The 22,921-nt window shown below is 47.9% G+C and overlaps 8 protein-coding genes across 8 annotated transcripts; 6 read left to right on the top strand and 2 right to left on the bottom strand.

Moving 5' to 3' along the window:
* Positions 1 to 330: 330 nt before the first annotated feature.
* AO090005000447 (amidohydrolase family protein) lies at positions 331 to 1,414 on the bottom strand (the record flags this gene model as incomplete). Its single annotated transcript, XM_001817461.3, has 2 exons — positions 331 to 1,045; positions 1,113 to 1,414. 2 exons carry the CDS (start codon positions 1,412 to 1,414, stop codon positions 331 to 333), a joined length of 1,017 nt encoding a protein of 338 aa, XP_001817513.1.
* A 3,243-nt stretch (positions 1,415 to 4,657) lies between these two features.
* On the top strand, positions 4,658 to 6,761 carry AO090005000446 (uncharacterized protein; the record flags this gene model as incomplete). The annotated part of the gene is made up of 3 exons (XM_023234098.1): positions 4,658 to 5,078; positions 5,156 to 5,913; positions 6,012 to 6,761. 3 exons carry the CDS (start codon positions 4,658 to 4,660, stop codon positions 6,759 to 6,761), a joined length of 1,929 nt encoding a protein of 642 aa, XP_023088964.1.
* A 1,134-nt stretch (positions 6,762 to 7,895) lies between these two features.
* On the top strand, positions 7,896 to 9,075 carry AO090005000445 (RNA-binding protein; the record flags this gene model as incomplete). Its single annotated transcript, XM_001817459.3, has 4 exons — positions 7,896 to 7,935; positions 8,027 to 8,297; positions 8,350 to 8,748; positions 8,811 to 9,075. The coding sequence occupies 4 exons, from the start codon at positions 7,896 to 7,898 to the stop codon at positions 9,073 to 9,075; spliced, it is 975 nt and encodes a 324-aa protein (XP_001817511.1).
* Positions 9,076 to 10,556: 1,481 nt separating this feature from the next.
* Positions 10,557 to 12,361, top strand: AO090005000444 (bifunctional nucleoside/nucleotide kinase/histidine phosphatase family protein; the record flags this gene model as incomplete). The annotated part of the gene is made up of 4 exons (XM_001817458.1): positions 10,557 to 10,598; positions 10,943 to 11,015; positions 11,073 to 11,659; positions 11,717 to 12,361. The coding sequence occupies 4 exons, from the start codon at positions 10,557 to 10,559 to the stop codon at positions 12,359 to 12,361; spliced, it is 1,347 nt and encodes a 448-aa protein (XP_001817510.1).
* An 861-nt stretch (positions 12,362 to 13,222) lies between these two features.
* On the top strand, positions 13,223 to 16,485 carry AO090005000443 (putative vacuolar morphogenesis protein AvaB; the record flags this gene model as incomplete). The annotated part of the gene is made up of 3 exons (XM_001817457.3): positions 13,223 to 15,740; positions 15,796 to 15,904; positions 15,972 to 16,485. The coding sequence occupies 3 exons, from the start codon at positions 13,223 to 13,225 to the stop codon at positions 16,483 to 16,485; spliced, it is 3,141 nt and encodes a 1,046-aa protein (XP_001817509.3).
* A 430-nt stretch (positions 16,486 to 16,915) lies between these two features.
* AO090005000442 (uncharacterized protein) lies at positions 16,916 to 17,371 on the bottom strand (the record flags this gene model as incomplete). Its single annotated transcript, XM_001817456.3, has 1 exon — positions 16,916 to 17,371. The coding sequence occupies one exon, from the start codon at positions 17,369 to 17,371 to the stop codon at positions 16,916 to 16,918; it is 456 nt and encodes a 151-aa protein (XP_001817508.1).
* Positions 17,372 to 17,719: 348 nt separating this feature from the next.
* Positions 17,720 to 20,248, top strand: AO090005000441 (uncharacterized protein; the record flags this gene model as incomplete). The annotated part of the gene is made up of 1 exon (XM_001817455.3): positions 17,720 to 20,248. One exon carries the CDS (start codon positions 17,720 to 17,722, stop codon positions 20,246 to 20,248), a length of 2,529 nt encoding a protein of 842 aa, XP_001817507.1.
* An 839-nt stretch (positions 20,249 to 21,087) lies between these two features.
* On the top strand, positions 21,088 to 21,682 carry AO090005000440 (uncharacterized protein; the record flags this gene model as incomplete). Its single annotated transcript, XM_023234099.1, has 2 exons — positions 21,088 to 21,198; positions 21,257 to 21,682. The coding sequence occupies 2 exons, from the start codon at positions 21,088 to 21,090 to the stop codon at positions 21,680 to 21,682; spliced, it is 537 nt and encodes a 178-aa protein (XP_023088963.1).
* Between the last annotated feature and the right edge of the window lie 1,239 nt (positions 21,683 to 22,921).

Genomic DNA, 22,921 nt, shown 5'->3' on the forward strand with positions numbered 1-22,921 from the left:
AACTTACGCTCTGGTTTTGCCCTTTTCTCTTGGCTTCTCTTTCTACTACTTCTTTCAACGATCGCCTTTCAGTATGTGGAAAGCAGCAAAGAATAGAAGAAAAGAAGGGAAAAGAAAGGGGAGACAAAAAGACAAAGAGCCCAACGTATCTACAAATGTACGAACATGAGAGAACAATGACTGACAGATCGAAGGAATGGATGAAACAGCATAACGCACGGGATAATCCCTGGAATTTAGTCATATCTAAGCGAATACCCTTTGCAATGAGACATGGGTTACTAAGGAATGAAATGGAGTACATTCATGACAACATCATCATCTAACAATCTAAGCTGAACTATCCTTGTAAGAATCAAGCTTAAACAACTTCTTCGCATTTTCCCTTCCAATCTTCAACCGATCCGTCCCATTAAGCTCCGCATTATCGAACCACTCACAAGCATCCGAGAAAGTCTCAAACGGATAATCAATCGAGAACAAAATCCGATCCGACCCAACCTCTGCCATACAGAAGTTCAGCGTCGTCGTCGAAAAGTGCCCAGAAGTAGTAATCCAAATATTCTCCGCAAAATAATCCCGAATCGTCTTCTTACACGTCTCCGCAAGACCCAGCAGCTTCTTCCGATCCTCGAACCAGTGGTTAATCCGCCACATATCAAACGGAACATGTTCACCCAAATGGCCCATAATAATCTGCAGCTTGGGATGACGGTCGAAGACACCATTTGTGACCATTCCGAGCACGTGTAGACTGACGCCATGCGCGAAGCTAAGAGGTGGACCCACGAGCCATTTGCGGTCAGCCCAGAGCTTCTCGTAGATTGTGCCTGTGGGGTTCCGGGGGTGCATGTAGAAGGGGACGTCGAGCTCTGTGCAGGTTTGCCAGAAGATATCCCAGTCTGCGTTGTCGTAGAAGATCATGTCGTCGCCGTCTGGGCCAGCGCGTTGGGTATCGTTTACTAGGGCGCCTTTAAAGCCGTATTTCTCGACGCAGCGGCGGAGTTCGTCGGCTGCTTCTTTGGGGTTGTGCATTGATAGTGTGCTATTATTTTAGTTAATACTGAATGATGTCTTTTGTATGATGATGGTGATGGGTACGGGAGACTTACGCGAAAGCGCCGAATCGGTCGGGGTTCACGCGCACCTGTTCGGCGATGTAGTCATTGATCTCGACGGCGAGCGCTTGCGCTTCTACGGGGTCCCAGATGTCTTGTACACCGGGTGCTGTGTATGAGAGGATTTGGTAGCCGACACCGTGCTTGTCTGCGTGCTCGATACGGATCTTGTTGATGTCGGTGATTTCTTTGACGTGGGTTTCGGCGTCCGTGGAGAAGAGACTTGCCCACCAGCGGGTCTTTTCTTCGAAGCGGGGAAGCGCGAAGGCTTCCTCGAGAGCGATCTTACCGAGCATTGTTGGTGGTTGTTATTGTTGAACTCGATTTAGGTATTCTGGAAGTGAAGTATACTTTGAGAGGGGGTTTGGCGTTGTATGTAGGTATTGTACAAGAAGATGAGGGGGTGTAGATGATGAGAGGTAAACCGGTCGAATGCGACAGCTTTATATCATTTGAATGGACGGGTCATGGCGGATGTGTACCGCACTTCGGATGTGAAGAAGTACGTATGGTTATAGTATGGAAATTGCTCTCGATCTTACTACCGACGGTTGCTGCTGAGTGTGGGGAAAGTGGGTTCTGGTATGTTTGGGTGCGCCATGAGCTTGGTAGTATTATCTGGCTAGACTTATCGGAAACGAGCTGTGCATAACATGTTCTCTTGGTTATTCTGTTAGTAAGTTGATAAAGATCTGGAGATGACCATTGAAGAAGCAATGCTTCATTCGATCCTGTAAAGTTGCTGGAAATATCGAATACAACAGATCTCCCCTGCTAGACTCCAGGATAGCTTTGAAATTGTTAGCTTAGTTGCCGCTGCTTTGTGTAGTTGCATCCGAACGGAAGCCTTCGCCCCGCATATCGGAAGCAGACCTGATTGTCTAGTATGAGGTGGTTAACAGTGGACTGTATGGGAGGTGCAGTATCCGACGTGCGCGGGACGCTCGAAGGTGCCGTAGCCGACGGTCTCACCCCGCAAATTATTGGGATGGGTCTGTACACCCGACGGGTGGAATTACCGGACTCCATAAAGGCGCAGATCATTAGGAAGTGATTCGGAACTAGAATACTAGGTATTTGTGAGCAGTTGACTCAAGGTACTCTGTCTTAGGGTCATTTGTACTCGGAAACTATCCTTCCTTTTCTGTTTTTCGAGACGCACAAGACTGAGTATATATTTGGCGTAGTTCACACGCAGACTAGAGTAAATACATGCGACTTACCGCGAAGACTGTAGCACATAAGTGGTTTTCGGATTGTCTATAGTCCCCCGACATTCAAGGATTAAAATTGCAAAGCTTGCCTGTGAGTTAGTCAATGTACTGCCGCTTGGGTTGTACAGTCGGTAATTGCGAGCGTAAGGACGGGAAGCTATAAGGGGCATGGAATATGTATTCTGCTATTATCTGCCGTTTCCAACGGCTTAGGGAATTGAGAAAGGATCATCTTAACGGTATGAAGCTTGTTGTCTACTAGCTTTGTGAAATACTGGAGTAACATCTGCTAGAGTAACATTTCTGAGCCACAGGGGTTAATCTCTGTGGCATACAGGCTTTTGTAGTTAACCTTATGAGCATCATACCTTTCGTAATACACGGCATGACAGCTGAGCTATGCGAATGAGACAGGTCTAGCGGGCTAGAATGAGACCAACTGTGGTAAGATGCAGCACAGAGTGCTATAGTATTGACAGGAATTACTTAGATCATCTCCCTTCTAGCGTTCCAAAAGCTGGACTCTGATGATCAACAAGCTTGGCATTCTAGCCTCCACAAGGATCCCATTTTCACTCTTGAATGGCGATAATTCTGAGTAGATCGCGCCAGAGAGGCCATCAAGGAAAATGTACTCAGCTATGAGCGCATCAACGTGGCTGAGACCATTGTCAGTCCGATGGTTTCCACTGGCAGAATATGATATTCTCACGAGATAATAGTTGATCGCGTAAAGCGGGTGAGATGGGGCAATTAACAAGCTGATGTCAGAAAAATTCAATAGATCGACCCTAGTGCTCTAGTTAGTCTTAGTTACAGTGGCAGAAAAGCAAATAAATGATAGCGTAACGGGCATTCTTCTTTTGGCCTTTCGTAAGAGTTCCAACTAATTTGAGTCATGTCTCAGCCTTCTATGTCCGGCGACGATCAGTAAGGCTGACAGCACATGACCTCTACTGACGGGTCAAAATCTAAATGGAAGGCTATAAAGTTGGAGAATACTGCTGCGCTGGCAGTACTACCTTATCGTCTGTTTTAGATATTTTTACCGAACATTTAGGGATAATGACTTTGGAATTGGCAGTGATTGTTTGACCATGGAATATCTTTCCCAATCAAAGATGTGCAAACCTGTAGAAACAACAAAAGCAGAGAAAGAAAGAAAAGAGAGAATTGCGCCGATTATTCAATCAGCCTCGTGATCTGCCCAAGTCGGTATGCAGTACTACTTATAGTAAGGTAAGGCTAATCCCAGTACTATGGTTAACTAACCAACTGTTAAGTTTGTTTTTCTTCTTTAACCTAAGCCACGGAAGTTACTTGCCTTTGTATACTGTCGTCCCCCGGTTTCATTATCCGTAGAATCATTATTGAAAGGAGGTCTGACCTTCAACAATGACCTCGCTTACGTACTCCTTCATCTTGTACAAGGCGCGGTCTAGTCCGCAGCATGAAGACCTATTGCGAGTAACTTCCCTCAGTCACACAGATCAGATTGTGCCAAGCAGCCCCTCGTATAGGTCGACCCCAGATTTGCCAGCGGCTTAGAGTTCCCCCAAAATGGCGATTATTGGACCAAATACAAAGTTCACTGCCTTCTTTGTCTGCTTCTCCCGCTTTTTCAACACAAGCCATTCCAGACAGGCTCCTCCAATCACTAAGGGCTGACATTCGGGCACACAGGCACTCAGGCTCCACGCAAACAAAGCAAAATCAGAATCAGCCTCCGATAGCATAAGCCTAGAAAAGAAAATCGGTCACCACCATGACCACTGGATCACTCTGCCCCAGCGAGAGTATTGCCTCGTGTCAGCCAAGTATCTCTTACTAACTGGGCACCTTCAAATACCCACAAAACCGCTGCAACATCTCCAAAAACCTAATAGCGGCTCTTTTTTACTTATCTGCTCCACTGTACATCTGTCTCCTTATCTTTGAAACCAGAATTTTAAACTACCTTGCTCCACGTGGGTGACCGGTCTGTGGAGTTTGATGTAAACCAAATGGGACCTCGGTTATATTTCGTGAATGTTTCAATCCCTTGAACTTCATAGTGGCTGCTGGTTCTTTGTTGGCTTCCGGCGCACCTGAGCAACCGCTGCCCTACCCACGGTTATTTTTATCGACTATACCGTTTCCGATTCCAAAATTGTCCGTTCTTTCTGTTGTTGCTATTCATATTGCAGCCTCTGTGCTCATCTCTAACGCTGCTTAGCCCTTTCCTTCACGGTCTCTGCAACTGGAAGCAATTGACCCTTTAGCTTCGGTTGATACTGTTCCACCCGCAGGATACATACATAGTGGTGACGGTCACATGTACGCACGATGTTTGGGAAAGAGGATATGGGGCCTTTTGCGGACCCTCAACACAAAGATGATACCGAACATGTGGAAAGAAACGAGAATGCCATGCCACGGCGCATCTTAGCGACAGCTGCAGAGCGTGCAAGGCGCAACATCAATGCGAAACTGGCCAATCCACTGGCTGGGTATTCCTATGAGGAACTGCGCAGTCAAGGTATCAACTTCGCTGTCTCACACCATATAGGCGATGAAGAAGATATTCGTGCTTTTGGGATAGGCGCTATTTTGGCCCAAGTACCGGACAAATTCACCCAAGTCCCCGACCTGAGACCCGATGAAATAGAAGTTCTACAAAAGGAGTTCTCCAATCGTTGGTCTCAGCCCTGGACAATGTACCTAGTTATCGCTCTATGCTCCCTGGCTGCAGCCGTACAGGGAATGGGTACGTTAGCAACATACCTACTTTCCGTCTATATATGTGTTGAGGTGCGGTAAGCTGACATCGAATCGGCATCTTAGATGAGACTGTTGTCAATGGCGCCCAAATCTTTTATAAACACCAATTCGGAATTGGGAACGATGACTCTAGGTCTAATTGGCTAGTCGGATTGGTTAATTCTGCTCCTTATTTGTGCTGCGCTGTCATCGGTTGCTGGCTGACAGTGCCATTCAATGCTTGGTTTGGCCGTCGAGGGACTATCTTCATCACTTGCTGCTTTTCTGCACTTGCCTGCCTTTGGCAAGGGTTTGTGAACACATGGTGGCATATGTTTATTGCCAGGTTTGTGTTAGGCTTTGGTATCGGCCCCAAATCTGCGACAGTCCCAATATATGCCGCTGAAACAGCCCCTCCTGTCATTCGCGGTGCTTTGGTAATGCAGTGGCAGATGTGGACTGCGTTCGGCATCATGTTTGGCTACGCCGCGGACCTTGTTTTCTATGAAGTGCGGGATCCAGTAGGGATCACAGGCCTAAACTGGCGCCTCATGGTGGGCTCAGCTATGCTTCCGGCCATCCTGGTTTGCTGTTTTGTTTTCACCTGTCCAGAATCACCTCGGTGGTATATGTCGCGGAAGTGCCACGATAAAGCGTATCGATCAATGTGTAGTCTGCGGTTTCACAAGATCCAAGCTGCCCGTGACCTGTTCTACATGCACACATTGCTGGAGGCCGAGAATGCAATGAAACTCGGCCAGAATAAAGTACTCGAAATGATCACCGTTCCCCGCAATCGGCGTGCCTTGGTTGCGTCTGAGTTGGTTATGTTTCTGCAACAGGTATGTTCCCAATTTTAATGGCCTACGCCCTACTGATATGAGTACGCTAACCATGATATAGTTCTGTGGTATGTATCATAAAAATGAATCCAACATAGTCAGGTTTTACTAAGTACTTACTCTTTCTCTATTTAGGCGTCAACGTAATCGCCTACTATTCTTCTGAGATCTTCCTCGAAGCAACGAACCAGCGAAACGCTTTGACAGCATCCCTAGGTTGGGGTCTGATCAACTGGCTCTTTGCCATTCCAGCAGTGTACACCATTGATACTTTTGGCCGTCGCAACTTGCTACTTACCACATTTCCTCTTATGGCACTTTCCATGTTCTTCACCGGCTTTAGTTTCTGGATTCCACAAGAAACCCACAGCTCGGCGCGACTAGCATGTATCGCTCTGGGCTTATATATCTTTGGCATTGTTTATTCCGTGGGAGAGGGCCCTGTGCCATTCACCTATTCAGCCGAAGCCTACCCGCTCTATATACGTTCGTATGGCATGGCCCTCGCCACTGCAACGACCTGGTTATTCAATTTCACGCTTGCTGTTACATGGCCATCTCTTCGCAGCGCGTTCACCCCGCAAGGTGCATTCAGTTGGTACGCGGGCTGGAACATTGTGGGTTGGTGGCTGATACTCTTGTTGATGCCTGAGACCAAAGGAAAGACCCTGGAAGAGTTAGATCAGGTTTTCTCCGTTTCTACAACTTTTCATGCTGCGTACGGACTTCGGCAAATCCCTTATTTCTTCCAGAGGTATATCTTACGCCAGAACGTGCGGCCAGAGGTCTTGTATGAGCGGGAAGATGCATTTAACGTTCCTCCAGAAGCTGGTTACAACACTCTATGAGCAGACTGAGGAGAATATGTATATAGTGTACGATTTGTTATGTTCACATGCGTTATGACATGTATTGTACCCGCGCAATTTCGCTCCGATGACACCATCGGACCCATCATTTGCCTATACGTCAGACTGGTCCGAAGTCCAGATTAAGTTCCGATTAAGTTGTATAGCAGGTACACACTTTCTTAAACCAAGTCTCCAATTTCAATAAGTTTGTTTTGTTTTGTACAAGTCTAACTATGAACAACATGGGGTATAGAGGGGAACTTCGTCAGACAGCAGTTGGTACGATTACTTGATCCGCATGGATTATACTCGGAACAGGTCTGTGAGTGAAATCTTGCTTCATCATCCGAAGTATTGTGACGGGAAAAAAAAAAATAAAAAAGAAAAAAAAAAGCCCAAAAACAAAACAAAACAAACTTTTCATTACTCGATTCAAGGGATTGGTTGAGAAACAAATTCTTTCTCTTCCAAATCCGAACCCGACGCCAGAGGTGCAATAAGCATGAGCTCAAAGGAACGCATAAGTCCATCATAATTGATCACGCATTATTGCCCAAGTAGTCAATCTCTAACGACCAAATGAAACCAGATCAGCAGTCGAAATGTCCGTTGGCAGTGTTCATCGCCAGCAAAAAGCTGCGAGAAAGGTGTGGTGCTAGGAGGGAAAGATGAAAAACAAACCGACGATAGCACAAGAATTTATATGCAGTTTTTAGCGCCGCTTCGCTAATGGACCAACCAGACGGAGGAACCACGATAAGTGGTTTGCATAGTTTGCGTAGTTTGTAATGTAGGCCTTCCGCGGCACCCAAAAAAAGTAATTTTTCGTAGTAGGCATCAGCACTTGCTTGTGACTTTTGTTCTATACCGGCTTTCGCCTGTGCGAGATACTTTATGGGCTATTGGGTCTACGAGATCTTCTTTTCTTTCTTTTAATTGCATAGCTTCTATTTCGTTTCGCTGTACGTATCCATCGGTAAGATATCCGTCTTGATCATTGTGCTCATCATTGTCTTTTCTGGAAATATGTAAATTTTATGCCGCATCATTGTGCTAACCTTTTTCCCTGGCTGTTCAGGTCGATTTTTACATACCCTGTTTATATTACTATCCAATAATACAAATATCAAAATGGTCGACGCTCCTGAGAGTCCTGTCCCGCAGCAACAAAGTGTGTAGGAGAATGTACCTTTGGGCTGCTCATTTTGGGGCTGGATCCAACGATGAAGACAATGTTCCATGAATCACTAATGAGTCCCTAGCTCCCGTCAAGACTTTCCAGAATGGAGTCAGAACGACAGGCCGTGCCTTCCATTCCCCAAACTGGCGTGTGAAGGGTGAGGAGAGCCCCAGTGCGCAAAGCGCGGGGTCCCCCGGTCCGAAGACCAATACCTCGAGGATTGCATTCAGCAGACCTAGCCCCCATGTCCCTCAGGCTATCTCCGAAGGACGCCGTCTCTATGTGGGCAACATGCCTTACACTGCCAAGTCGGAGGACGTGCAAGCGCTGTTCACCGCGGCCGAGTTTACAATGTATGAGTGAGAAATACTGTATAAAGATGGGTCCAGACTGAGTGCTTCATAGCGAGCGGATCGACATCGCCATTGACCCGTTCACTGGCCGTAACCCTTCATATTGCTTCGTCGACCTTGAATCGAAGGAATTGGCAGAGAAGGCTATGAACGAATTGGATGGTCGCGACATGCTCGGCCGTCCGGTTAAGATCAAGCCGGGTGTGGTTAAGTCTTCTAGCGAGCGTTCCCAGCAACAGCAACAGCAACAGCAGCGGACAGACGGATCTCCTCGTTCTGATAGTAAGACATCGCTTTTCACTATGGACCGATGGCGCCGCAACGATGCTCCTACCTTTGCCCGGACCAACAGTGATTCCAGCCGTCGGCTCTATGTTGGTGGTCTTCCCCGGTTGACCGATCAAGAAGACATTTCCAGCAATATCACCAACTTCTTCAAGGACTACAAGCTGTATGCCTTTTCTTCCCTAGAAAGCTAGGTCGCCTGATGATACTGACATGATTGACTGCTAGTGAGAACATTAGCAAGCTGTTTACTCCCCACCCCGCGAAGCGCTTCGAGCCCGGTGACCACTACTACTTGTTCGTCGACTTCAGCAGCGTTGAAGAGGCACAATCGGCCATGAGCGCCTTGAATGGACAGGAGGGTCCTTGGGGCTCCCCTATCCGGGTGCAGAGGGCTCGCGGAGAGACCAATTCTGAAGACCGGAAGAGCAAGTGGTCTTCTGCGCGAGGAGACGAAACCCCAGCTACCGGCGATGTCTCGGTCGCTGTTTAATCTACCCCCGAATAGTCATTCATGCTTTGTTGGCTAGAATATAATTGCATAAAATTGGCGCTCAGAATTAAAAAAAAGGCAAAGGCAAAATTGGAGTTTGGCGCTTTATCACTTTCTGCAGGATGAACTTTTCCAGAATGTTGTCAGGACAGGCCCTCCCGACTTCGTTCTATCTTGACGTCAAACAACTCCTTCCTACAGCGGCACATAGGATCATTGTCTGCTCAAAAAGACATGCGCTATCAGCACGCCTCGGCCTTATATGGAAGGCAAAAAGGACACACCTGACGCCGGTCAACGCTTGGCTATAGTTTTTTCAAATCTATCTATCCACGTGGATGACCAAGGCAGGAGCGGCTAGGGCACATACAAGGAAAGGAAGGGAAGAAAGAAGGAAAAATGAGTTTCAATGATGATTGACGACAAAAGGGGTAAAATGGAATAGATCACGTCAATGAAGTTCCAATGTGACTATGATTTTCTCTAGTGTCTAGACCTGTTCATTTAGCTTCCCACTAGCCAATGTAACCGTCGGGAGTGTGAGGATCTGCTTTTCCCTGAATAGGTGATTCAACCGATGGGCTGAGCCTCTTTGGATGTGGATGGATCTATTATTGACATCCTGAACCTTGACCATATGATGTTCTAGTCCCACAAGGCAACCCATGACCTCTTGTGATCCAATCGGTGCAATTCCAGTTTTTGTCAGGATATACTTAGTAGTATACCCCTGGATTACATGCAGCCAAATCTGGAGGAGGATTCCGCTGAGGATCTTGACGGTGTGTTCCAAGATTAGATCGGGAGGGACCCAATGGAAGCCTGGAAGGTCTTTCCGGCTTCCAGAACCGGGGGCTGCGACTTTACCCGACGAAAAACGTATCGGAGCATCACGTGGTGCGTTCTTTTAGAGGTACCGGATCTTCATCCTCCTTAAGAAGCATGGGGTAGGCTTTTTTTCTATTTTTGTTTTTAAATTTCTTTGATTTTTCTTGAAGTATTTCCAATAATCTGGAACCATTTCATCACCGGCAAGTTCAGCTCTCCTTTAGCTCGACTAGAAGAAGTTGTGGTGACTTTTGCCCCACGGCATGACGTCTGTGCTGATCCCCTTTACTTTCCTTCACCGCATCAACAGTTGGGCCTCCATGGGATCCAACCAGATCTCTTGATTAATTTACATCGACTACTCTAATCGTCCCTTGCGAAGCACGACAGCCGGATCTGTCCAGTCATTGAACAGTGATAGTGCAGATACTTGGAAGAATAAAAATAAAAAGCCAGGGAAAAGTTAATCTTGGGGAAAGACTAAACGTCCCTATTTCTTTGTCCTGCACGCTATTCCACTTCAGCCTAACTTTCCTCTTCTCCGGCCTTCAGTCCCGTCGGACAAACAGTGGCCGAGGCTTGAATTCGTCTTTCTCTTGTCCCCGTGTTGCATATCCTGATTTGAAAAAATCCATCCCGATTTGTTGCCCAGCATGTCTGTGAGAAGAGGTCAGACCAAGAGCTACTTTGCCAGTGTAAGTTGTTCCCGATGCTTGACGATACTTGTTGGTCGCACTATTTTTGAATACATGCCTGTCATTCTTCATTCTATGTTATTAGACCAAAAAGTTCAATATTCGACTTGGTGCTCGGTAAACATAGTGAATCTTCTTTCATTTTCTTATTTTATTTTCTTTTCACCGTGGCCATGTGTTTGTGTTCCTCTGGCAACAATGTCTTTCAAAATCTAGATGGTGACCTCATAGCGTCATCGAGTCCATCCGTTGTCGGCTTCGTTCATCACCCTAATTACTGCTCCATTATGTTTCTCTCGAGGAAGCTTCGATACATGCAATACACGTACTCACTATTAATTTAGGCAGATGACACTAAAATTTGTGTCGTTATGGTTGGCCTTCCAGCCCGAGGCAAAAGTCTCATAGCTGGAAAGGGTATGTGATTCCCTCGGCGTAACCTTTTCATGTGCTGGGTGCTAATACACAAACTAGCAATGCGCTATCTTGCCTGGGTTGGCATACCTGCTCGTGTATTTAACGTGGGCACCTATCGCCGAAGTAATACACCGCAACCAAATGCCACTTTCTTTGACCCTCACAACTCCGAGGGAGAGAAGATGAGAAAGGCCGCTGCAGAAGCTGCCATGTCGGATATGCTTCAATGGTTCAGCTCTGGAAAAGGGGTTGTGGCTATATTGGATGCTACCAATTCGACTAAATCTCGGCGAAGTTGGATTTACGAAAGCTGTCATGCTGCCAATGTTGAAACGTTATTCGTTGAGTCAATATGCGATGAGGAAGACCTAATAATGAACAACATCCTCGAAGTCAAAACCACCTCGCCAGACTACAAAGGGCAGGACCCTGAGGCTGCTGCTTTGGATTTTCGCAACCGAATTCGCAATTACGAAAAGGTGTACGAGACTATTGACGATAATGAGAAGCATTACACCTACGTAAAACTCATCAATGTCGGGTCGACAGTGATCATAAACCAGATTAAAGACTATCTATCCAGTCGGTTGGTTTATTATATCCAAAATCTCCATATAAAACCCCGGTCAATCTGGCTCTCTCGCGTAAGTTGGCACAGAATGAGTTAGCATTTAAAGAGACGTTTATCTAACTCACGCTAGCATGGAGAATCAGAATATAATCTTACAGGGAAAATTGGTGGAGATTCCAACATTTCGCCCCGTGGCGAGGCTTATGCTCAGGCACTTCCTGGTCTACTGAAAAAGTCAGGGGTACCACCCAACACTAAAATCGTGATTTGGACGTCTACTCTCAAGCGGACAATCCAGACAGCTCGCCACCTGGCCGCGGAAACTGGATATGAAAAGCTGGAATGGAAAGCCCTTGATGAACTCGATTCAGGGGTGTGCGATGGCCTGACGTATGAAGAAATCGCTGAAAAGTACCCAGAGGACTTCGCCGCGCGTGACGAAGACAAGTACAACTACCGCTACCGAGGCGGCGAATCGTACCGCGATGTTGTCATTCGTCTTGAACCTATTATCATGGAACTGGAGCGCAGTGAGAACGTCATCATTGTCACTCACCAGGCTGTGCTGCGGTGTATCTATGCCTATTTTCTCAATACCCCCCAGGAGCAGAGCCCGTGGATGGAGGTTCCCCTACATACTTTGATCAAGCTTACACCTCGCGCCTACGGCACCGATGAACAACGTTTCAAAGCCGACATCCCAGCCGTGTCTACCTGGCGTGCCAAAGGCACATCCGCAAAGCATCAAGATTACCCTACAGAAATCAAAGCGTGATATGCTAGTATCTAATCGATTAGGTTCTTAGCACACTTTTGGCTTCCAACCGTGTTCGACTGTTCTGTTTCCGTTGGGGCTGTGCCTTCCATCTTGCCCACCGCTTCTCAAGGCACTCGGAGTACCAAGATGCCTTGCATACATTATTCTATCGACTTATTATATACCTTTTCTATATAATCTCATACTTTCAACAGGTCTCGGTCGGCTCCCGGTCACACATATAGAGTGGCTGGCATTGTTTATTTGATTCCAATGTCTTCGCCTTTGCATTAACACAGCCTCAGGATGTATTCACTCTGTGCGCAAGACCGTATGATTATGGAGCGAGGCTGCATGCGAGAACAGCTGGCAGGTGGAGACCAGGACCCATTGCACTTTAGCATTTGAGCGTCTTATCTGGTGAATAAAAAATATAGAATTCCCTGTCCATATTTATGATCGTTATTCGTCTTTGTTATGTGTCCCTTGATCGAGAAGACTATTACATACCTAATAGATGGTAAAAGCAATAACAAGTGTTAAGAAGGAGATCCTCCAATCTGTAGATTGCAAAGCAAGTTGAAGGAACCCATGCTACATGCGCAGCAACGTCATTGGTTGGGTGCGAAAGGCGGCGAGAGCAGTTGTGTCACATGAGGCGGAAAGCGGCCGTCAGGATGGAGGTCCCATATAGTAGTGTCACACGCTTGGCGACAACGGGAAGTAGTGCTTGCCGATACCAGAGCAAAGCTGCACCAGGGGAGCAATCGCAGCATGCGTCTCCGCTTCATTAACTTCCCATGATCAACTCTGGCTGGACATGACTCTATCCCGCTCCTCAAGTGAAGAGGCGCGACCACGGAAGCTCGCTGCCAAGCCATGTTATCAGCGTTCACAGCTCGGCCTCTCGTCGAGCTCAAGCCCCGAGACAAGTCTAGGATTGAGTCGGTGCTCGCCTACGGCGACCGACTCCTTGTCGGACTGAACAATGGGAGCTTACGGATATACAGAATAAACGAGGTGTCCCCGGACGAACAAAACCACGATGACAGCAACAATCATAGCCATGACGAGCAGGGCGGTGGAGGTACACTCAAGAAGGGGGATAGTGGCCGACCTGGGACGACGGATTCCGTCGCCAAGCCAAAACAGACTGATTTGCTTCGGGAATTGGAGAAGTTCTCGAGATACAAGATTGAGCAGCTGGCCTTGATCAAGGAGGCTAAGCTACTCATTTCGCTGTCGGGCGGATACATCTCGATTCATGACCTGCAGACCTACGAGATCCAAGAACAGCTTACCAAAACGAAAGGAGCAACCACGTTTAACGTGACTTCGAATATCGTGAACGATCCAGAAACCGGTGTTCCGTCCATTGTATCTCGTCTGGCAGTCGCGGTGAAGAGGAAGATATTGTTGTGGTCATGGCGCGATATGGAGTTGGATAGCGACGCTGCTGAGATGACACTGGTCAGTGGGATCAAAACGCTCACATGGGTTTCCGGGACAAAACTCGTGGCTGGACTCGGCTCGAACTTTGTAATGGTGGATATCGAGACTTCAGTGGTGACCGATTTAGCCGGGCCGGGAAGCATTGGAGGTCTAGGGGGCCAGGAGACGAGTCGTCTAGCCGGCGTCGGGGTTGCTAGCATGAGCTATATCGGAATTGGCGGGGCAGCTCCGAAGCCACTGGCGACACGGCTTAGCGAAGGGCAGATATTATTAGCAAAGGACATCAACACACATTTCATCGACATCAACGGCAACTCCCTGGGACGGAGACAGATCCCATGGAGCCATGCGCCGGCAAATATTGGGTACTCTTACCCTTTCCTCCTCGCGCTTCATGACCCTTCAAAGGGTGTAATGGAGGTTAGGAATCCGGAGACGCTGTCATTGTTGCAGTCCGTGGCTCTACCGTCCGCAAGTATCCTGCACTTCCCACAACCAAGTATTAGTTTGGCACATGCAGGCAAGGGTTTTCTAGTTGGTAGTGACCGCACAATATGGCGGATGGAGGCCCTGAGCTATGATACGCAAATAGATACTCTTGTGGAAAAGGGTTATTTAGACGAAGCGATCAGTCTTACTAGCATGTTAGAAGACGCCTTGCTCAGTGACAAGAAAGGTCGACTAAGGACAATCAAAATGGAAAAGGCCCAAGGACTTTTTACCCTACGCAAATACCGTGACTCAATGGATTTGTTCACCGAGATCTCGGCTCCCCCAGAGACTGTTATCCGGTTGTACCCTAAAGTCATTGCCGGTGATCTATCGTCAATTGACGAAGAGGAGGAATCTGAGGAGAGTATCACAGATGATCCATCAAAGACAAATGAGGGTCAAGTTCAGCTGGACGGTGCTATCACAGAGAATGCTTCTGCTCCAAAGACACTCAACCATGCTCCCTCGGTGAGATCTCTCCTTCGAACCCGCACAGATGATTGGAGCGATGCTGGCAGTATCCGCGGCAAGCCCACGGAAGAAGCCCGAAACGAGAAACCTCTGCACGGGAAAGACCTCTTGACTGCCGTTCGTGAATTACAGAAATATCTGGCCGACGTACGGAGGAGGTTCCAGCGGTTCTTGAACCCTGACGGAACACTCAAGACGATCGACTCGCCCTCAGACGCAGCAAACGATGAGTTCACTGATTCGGTGATGAAATTGCTTGATATCACCAAGGATATCCATGATCACGAATTCGCTGAAAAGCTGCACGAGGAAGCCAGGCTCGTCGATACGACTTTCTTCCGAGTTTGCATGTACGCCACTCCTGCTCTCGCTGGCTCACTCTTCCGTATCGCCAACTTCTGCGACCCGGAGGTTGTCATGGAAAAACTGGAGGAAACTGGCCGTTACAATGACTTGATCGATTTCCTATACGGAAAGAAGATGCATCGTCAAGCCCTAGAGCTCCTACAACGATTCGGCCAAGCTGAATCCGAGACCGAAACGGCGCCGCAGCTTCATGGTCCCAAGAGAACAGTTGCCTACCTGCAAAACTTGGCACCAGATCGAATTGACCTCATCCTCGAATTTGCTGAATGGCCCGTGCGGGAAGACCCCAACCTTGGTATGGAGATATTCCTAGCAGACACTGAAAATGCAGAGACACTACCCCGGCACCAGGTTCTCGAATTCCTGCGGGGCATCGACCCGAATTTGGCTGTTCGATATCTCGAACATGTAATCGGGGAGTTGAACGACATGACTCCGGATTTACACCAAAAGCTCCTCACTTTTTACATGGATCGGTTGAAGAAAAACGGATCCGACAGCTGGGCATTCCCTAACGGCGAGGAACGTATTCTATGGAGAAATAAATTTCTGGAGATGTTGAGGTCAAGCTCTCAATATTCGCCAGCCAAGATACTTGATAGCCTTGATCGCGATGGTACCGACTACCCGTTCTACATCTTTGCTTATGCGCCTTACTAACCATGCAATAGACCCTGAATTCTTCGAAGCAAGAGCCATTGTCTTCAGTAAAATGGGCCAGCACAGGCAGGCCCTGGAAATCTATGTATTCAAATTGGAGGATTATGCGAAGGCAGAAGAGTATGTTCAGCGAACTACATTCTTTATTTGCATTCTTGAATGGTTTATTCTAATAGGCTTTCTGCAGGTACTGTAACCATTTTCATAAGACGGATGATATAACTGCAGAAGCCGCACCTTTATCAGTGCTTGACTCCGATGATAAGCCGTCTATACATCTAACGCTACTGTCGCTGTATCTCACTCCACCTCATGGGTATGAGCGCCGATATGGGCCCGCGCTGGAGATACTGGCAAAGCACGGATCTCGTCTTCCACCAAGTTCAGCGTTGGAGCTGATTCCCGAGTCACTGCCCGTTAAAGAACTTGACTTTTATTTCAAGGGCCGTATGCGGGCAGCCACCTCGGCCTTGAACGAAAGTCGAATTGTGGCCAGCTTGCAGAAAGCTCAAAATTTCAAGACAGAAGCGCAGCTCATGGTCGGCGAAGGAACCGACGGAAAATCATGCAGAATGAGACACGTCACCATCACCGAGGAAAGAATATGCGGCATCTGTCACAAGCGTATCGGTGGTAGTGTGATTAATGTGTTCCCAGAGTACGTTTTCCATGCAGTGTTTGTCTCTTCGTTCTTCCACTAACTTCTCCATAGTAATACTGTTGTCCACCTTGGCTGTGCCAATCGCGCATCCGCTGCTTCATGAAGTTTCTTGCAAATAGAATCAGGTTGGCCTCTGTGGTATCCATGCTTTGAACATTTGACTTCGACATTTAGTTGCTGCTGTCTTTTATTTTCTTTGTTTTTCCCCATCCCCTCCTGGCCTTTTTTCTTTTCCCATCATAGTCTCTGTGCGTTTCGTTATCAATGCATATTTTCGCAATGGAGTAGCGGATGATTTCTGCTCTTTGATACCCAGGATAGCGATGTTATCCAAGGATCCGTTATATATCTTTAATTGGCACTTGCGAGTCCTCAACACTTCTTGTAATATAGCCTGTCTCCTTGGCAAAATTCCAACGAAAGTATCGATCGGAAGTCATCAAGGCTTCGGTCATAGACTAGTTAAACTTTCAGGCATCCTCCTCAACAACCTCCTCTCCGTAGTTCTCCTCCTCTTTGCGTTCTTGCTCTGAGAGTTGACGTCCCTGGGCTTCGGCGAGCTTTTTATCCTCCTCCATTCGTTCCGTCAGGAACACGTTGATATCATTCTGCAGATTCGGCACTAATTTTCTGAGCTCAGACAAATAGGCTACCTTAGTCTGGACATTTTCTGGGGATAAATCGGTGGAGGGCAAAGGCGAGGAGATGGAGTGCTCAAAAGTCTGGGTCGACTGAGGGGCAGAGTAGACCGCGCACAGGGGATTGGATTGAGTGGAGGAAGTGCCCGCCGCCATAATGTCAATATTGCCGAATGTCTCGTTAGTCGGGGAAGTTTTTAGTCGTTTTGAATCGTGCTGATCGTTTGAGGTGGTAGTAGTGGACATGGAGGGGAATATGTTGGTTGAGAAGTTAATAGTTTGATTCATGAAGCAGTAGTCGGCGGGGCGCCTGAATTACGGGAAGGCGGTGTTGGTTTCATTTCAGATTGTGCGCGGCGGAGTCAAGCAAAGATCGACGACAAATGGACACTTATGTACGCTTATAGTTCTCCGTCATTTTTCACGACTGCTGATCCTTCTCTAGGCGGCTGAATTAATCTACGTATTAGATTCAACGCCAGGATCTGGTAAACAAATCACAACAACCACAACCCATGACAACGGAACATGGGGAATGTGGCTATGGTGTCCTAATAACTCCGTCAGACTCACTCTCATTTGTTGTCCACCGTTACGTATAAATTACACACTGCCTGAACGACCAACAGCGAAACAATGTTGCGCTCGCCGATTTCACCTGAGCGTTCCGCCGCCCGACCGCCAAATCCCACTCGACCATCCTTCGATAGTGAATTGGAACGTCCAGGCTCCTCTGGAAGTGATGCCTCTTCAGTGACCTCCAATGTGACAACCATCTCCGCCGTTCAAAGCCCATTTTATCAACCTCCCAGTGGGACGTCGTCCCCCCGGCCGCCGCGGACCTCATCGATTACAACCGCCACCGTGAGTAGCCAGAACGGTCCTTCGCCTACTCACACTCGGCCTCCCGCTTCCTTCATGCCACAAAATGAGATATCGAGTAGGAAACCGACGGGTCGGGCGCATCCGCCCGATCTGATGATGAAACATCGGTCTCGACATCACTCACAGGGGTTCTTCGAACCCTCCCTCCCTACGGCCTCCGCATCGGACTCGATTTCGGCTTCAAGAATCGCAGCCCAGACTGCGATGCAACAGCAACAGCACCAACAACAGGGTATTACCGCGCAACAACTGCCCAAACGCCCCCAGACTATTGTCTATACCCCGGACGACGGGTCGAGAACCAGGGGCGGTAGTATTTCCCCTCCCCCGCTACTGCCGGCCCCTTCTCTACCACCGCCCGGCTCCAGTGGATCATCAGGGCAAACATATCAGAATGGCCATTCCGGTGTGGCGACCACAGCAGCCAATGTGGCGTTTCCACGACACGCCGGGCTGCAGCCTCCCGGGCTAGAAGCGCCGCCGGAAAAGGAGCACAAACAGAAAGGGGAGAAATCGAAGATGAAACTGTTTTCGAAGCCGAAGCATATTGGGATCAGCCGTGATAAAGACGGAATACCAAAAGATAGGGGGCTCCCATCACCTAGCAAAATGGGTTTCGCCGGTGCTGGATTGTCACGCATTGTCAGTGCATCTACGACCAGCTTAGCGGACACCTTCCCATCCAACAATTCCTCGATGTATAACCTATCCAATGCTTCTGCGAGTACGGTGGTACCCGCTGATAAGCCTACGGCCAGTGAGAAAGAGAAGGACAAGGAGAAGGAAAAGGCCCATAAGCATCATTTCTTGTCGCGGCAGAAGTTGAAGTTGAAGGACCGGGATGATCATTACAACCTACCGCTATCTTCTGCTTCTAGTAACTCCAAACCGTCCGACCCAAACGCTCCGCAATCACTTTACTCGTTTACACCTGCTTCTCCCGGTCCAGTGTCGACTACATTTGGCAAATCAGTGAGTGGATTGGATATCCTTCACGGTGGTCGAGCATTACGGGAAAAGAAAAAGGAAGAGAAAGAGAAGGAAAAGGCGATGGCGGAGTCGGAGCAGCATGAATGGATGACTGGCCCAACAGGCGCTGGTGGTGCGTCGACTGTATTTGCGGGGCCATCATCAATTGGCTCGGCTGGAGGTCTCACGGAGGCCGCTCTTCGAGAGACTTTACAAGGCTTTGGCCTGAATAACATGTCACCGGAGGATGCGTGGGATTTCTTGAAGGCTAAGCTGTTGGTGATTTTCGATGGAGAAGATGTCCGTATCTCTATTGAAGATCTCAACAAGCTGGTGTTGATCCACATCCAACGCTGTGTGCAAAAGCGCACACCATCCGCCATTGTTGATGATCTACGGGAGCTACTCGAGACCGGATTCGCATCCTTGAATCATACATTAAACGGGGTACCCGATGAGAAGCTGGTCCCCCATCTAGTACAGATCTGGATGCTTGTCTTTGGCACAATTCTTCCTTTCATACAGGCTGTCTTCTTACCTTTGGACCTTGAGTTCAGGGGTTGCGGGACTGTGATGAACCTTCGAGAGGCCCGCGAGTTTTGGGCTGCCGCCTTGAATGGGGATTATCCTGGGTGCGAACTTGAAGTCCGCAATCTTGTGTTGATAGCTTTCCGTGATAAGGTCATTCTTTATCGTTACGACGGTCTTAAGGCTACATTTTCCCGTTTGAGTCTTGAAAGCATCAACTTGGGCAATTCTGCTCTCAGTGTAACGACAAAGAGCAGCAGTAGCAGTGGTCGGCCCGCAACGGCTGCCTCGCTGGATGCTGGTTTTGGCAGCTACAATTCTCAGTCTTCTACTCTCCTCAATGCTGCAGCCAGCTACTCTTCAGACTCTATGAGCTGCAACCGCAGCCGTGCTGCTTCCAACACTTCGTCCAACCCTGACCAACTCATCTTCCAATCCTTTTCGTCCCCGACACAGCGGCCGACCATCATCCACCGGTCATCTCATACAGCCGATACATCTCATATGATCACGGAGACTGTTGGTCGGATGCTTCAGTGCGTTAGTGTTTTAGCCAGTGTGCAGACGGGCGGCAAACCGCAAGAGAAAATTGAGCTTCTGAGCAAAGCGCTCAAGCACAATTGGCTCGGCCGTGGCCGTACCGGACGAGACCGACGAGGATTTGTCGGAGCTAAGATTCGGCCGGCGATGGTTACGCGAACGGAGAGCGATGATTCCATGATAGATAGAAATGGTGATTCGGATATCATGCGTGATGGGCATCGGGAAATTAGTGTTCTTTGAGACGGTCTACTTCGTGCATTTATCGGCTTGTCTTGCTTTTTCTGGCGCACATAGATACCTCTGGCGTGATTGTCAAAGTGGGCTGTTCTTTTATATCCTTGGGAGTCTTTTTGGTTTTTTTTTTTTTTTTTTTTTTTTCGTTTTGATTGTTCTTTCTCTTCATTTTTACCGTATGGCTACCGGATCTGTCCTGAATCAACTGGCATTTGCATCACGCAACAGATTCTCTAGTAAAATTTGCTATTCTACGACCTTACAGAGATAAGCTATCCTAGTATGATATTGTATGGCAGTCGACAAATCTTTACTGGGTATTTGGACTGCTTTCCAGCTATCCTCTTCATTTGCATCTAGCCCAGTTTTCTACGTGCCAACCCTTTTCCGACCTCACGAATACCATTGATGAACGATCCAACTCCTCTCTTTAGTTTCAAAGGAAGAGCATCGTAGAACAATCATTGCGTCCTCCATAGATGGCAATCGAAGCCTCAGGTCTTCTAATCCCCTATAAACTCATTCATCAACACCGACAGTGCAACCAGCAAGTCAACACATTCACTGGTCAGAGAATCTCAGTAGCCCAGCAACACTTGTTTCCCTGGCAAAACGATCAAGCCATCATCCAATTCATTGTGTTCCTCCACTCACTTGTCCCTTCGTCTCATCAGACTACCCTGATATCCGACTTACTTCAACGTCTAGAATCTGAACAGCCACAGTGTTATTACACTGCACTCTCTTATCATTCACGACTGAAGACTCGACATCCCGAATCCCAACTCACCTCATAGCACCCACTCTCTCAAGTCCCACGTACCTACCTACGGAACCAATCAACAATGGACCAAGCACCTCCAACTCCACCCACCCCCGCCTCCCAGGAGAGCATCATGCCCGAATTTACCCCTATCAACGGCAATACGGATAAACCTTCGGCTCCCTCCCCTTCGGTAAGCCCTTCCCCGGAATCCCCAAGTCACTGGCCATCAAACTAAACACAACCTCCAGGCCGCAGCAACAAGCAACCCCACCAAGCGCGGCAAGAAATCCACAGCCACCAACGGCGAGAAAGCCTCACCTCCCAAGAAGGCCAAAGGAGCAGCGGGATCCAGCCCCTCGAAGAAGAGCATCGGACCCATCCCGACCTCTTTTGAGGCGGCCGGATTATCCGATAGAATGATAATCCAGATGCGGGATGAAGAGGGCAAAAATTGGGGTGAGATTAATGAGTCTTGGATGAAGATGACTGGTATCAAGGTGGGGACTAGTACGCTTCGAATGAGGTATACGACTATGAAGGCGAATTTTGTGGAGTTTACTGGGGAGGACGTATGTGCTTCTTCTCTTTTCGTTGCTTTTTTGGCTTTGATTATGGTATATGCTGACGGTAGTTGTGTAGGAAGCAAGACTTCTTCGTTTGAAGAAGGAGATTGAGGAGAAGTTTGAGCAGGAGAAGTGGTCTAAGCTTATGGATGCTATTGAGGCTGATGGTGGGAAGAAGTATCCTGTTGCTGCTTTACAGAAGAAGTTCAAGGATTTGTCTAAGGGCAACACTCATGTTGATACTATTAAGGAGGAGGAGTGAGAGGCTCTGAGGTTTACTGGGTTTCCATGAGAGTTGGGGGGGGGCATTTATGAAGTTTTGATGGTGGGCCAGTTTGAACTAGGAAAGGGAACGACAAGTAGATATTTCGGGCTGGATACAATGACACAGCTGGGCAGTTATGATGATTTTCTTGTAGAACTCTACATCTCTTTTTTCGCTTTGGAGTCAAGTCTAACACATACCCTGGCTAATTGTAAAGCCAACCGATAAAGTACATATGGTGCAGCTGATAAGCCACGATAGGGCAAAAATATCCGGTTTAGTTCTTCAGCTGACGAGAGTTCCATACAGGTGGGAAAACATCTGGCACGAGGGTATTCAATCGGAATAAATCCTGCTCGGATTACGCCCTCATCCTTGTCGATACTGGGCTGAGCTCAAGTATCTTGGACCGGGATTCAAGTGGGTTTGCATTACGTATTTAGTAATCGAGGTAGAGGGAAATGCACCTCAAATGCGATCTGTGGTTGTCATTCGAACATCTCCCTCTTTACATTCTTTTTATGTACCCCCACTGCATGTATTCAACTCTGGGAGAGAGCAAAGTATTACTACTTAGAGTAAGGACTATATTTATAGCACTACTCAGTACGCTATCCCTTACCCCGACCTGCACCCCCCTATAAAAATGACGAATAGATATAGCTCAGTGCCCTAAGGGGCAAAAGTACAGTACAGCTGCGCTAGCGCACTGACGACCTGCATGCGTTTCCAAGGGCAGGGATGAGGGGAAAAAGAGAGTGGAAATCATCGCCGATTCCTGCGGTCACGGTTGTGTAACCCAGGGATCGGCAGGTCTGGTCTTTGACTCATGACGATCTTTGATTATTCTTTACCGTCTCTCCCAAGGCTTCCTTCAGGCTGAAAAGTAATGAAATGTTTAAAATGTCGGATCTTCCAGTTGCCCGGTGATCATCTGGCCAATCCAAAGTTGTAGCCTTGAAGAAATACTCATCGTAGTGAGTCATGAATACCTAAATTAGGCAGAGAACAAATAAAGCCATAAAAAATAGACTCCAATCTGGATCTGCGCCATTGCAATGCATTTCTGGGGCAAACATTCATTG

This window comes from Aspergillus oryzae, chromosome 1, assembly GCF_000184455.2.
Source record: "Aspergillus oryzae RIB40 DNA, chromosome 1".
In the NCBI taxonomy this organism is placed as follows: Eukaryota; Fungi; Ascomycota; class Eurotiomycetes; order Eurotiales; family Aspergillaceae; genus Aspergillus; species Aspergillus oryzae.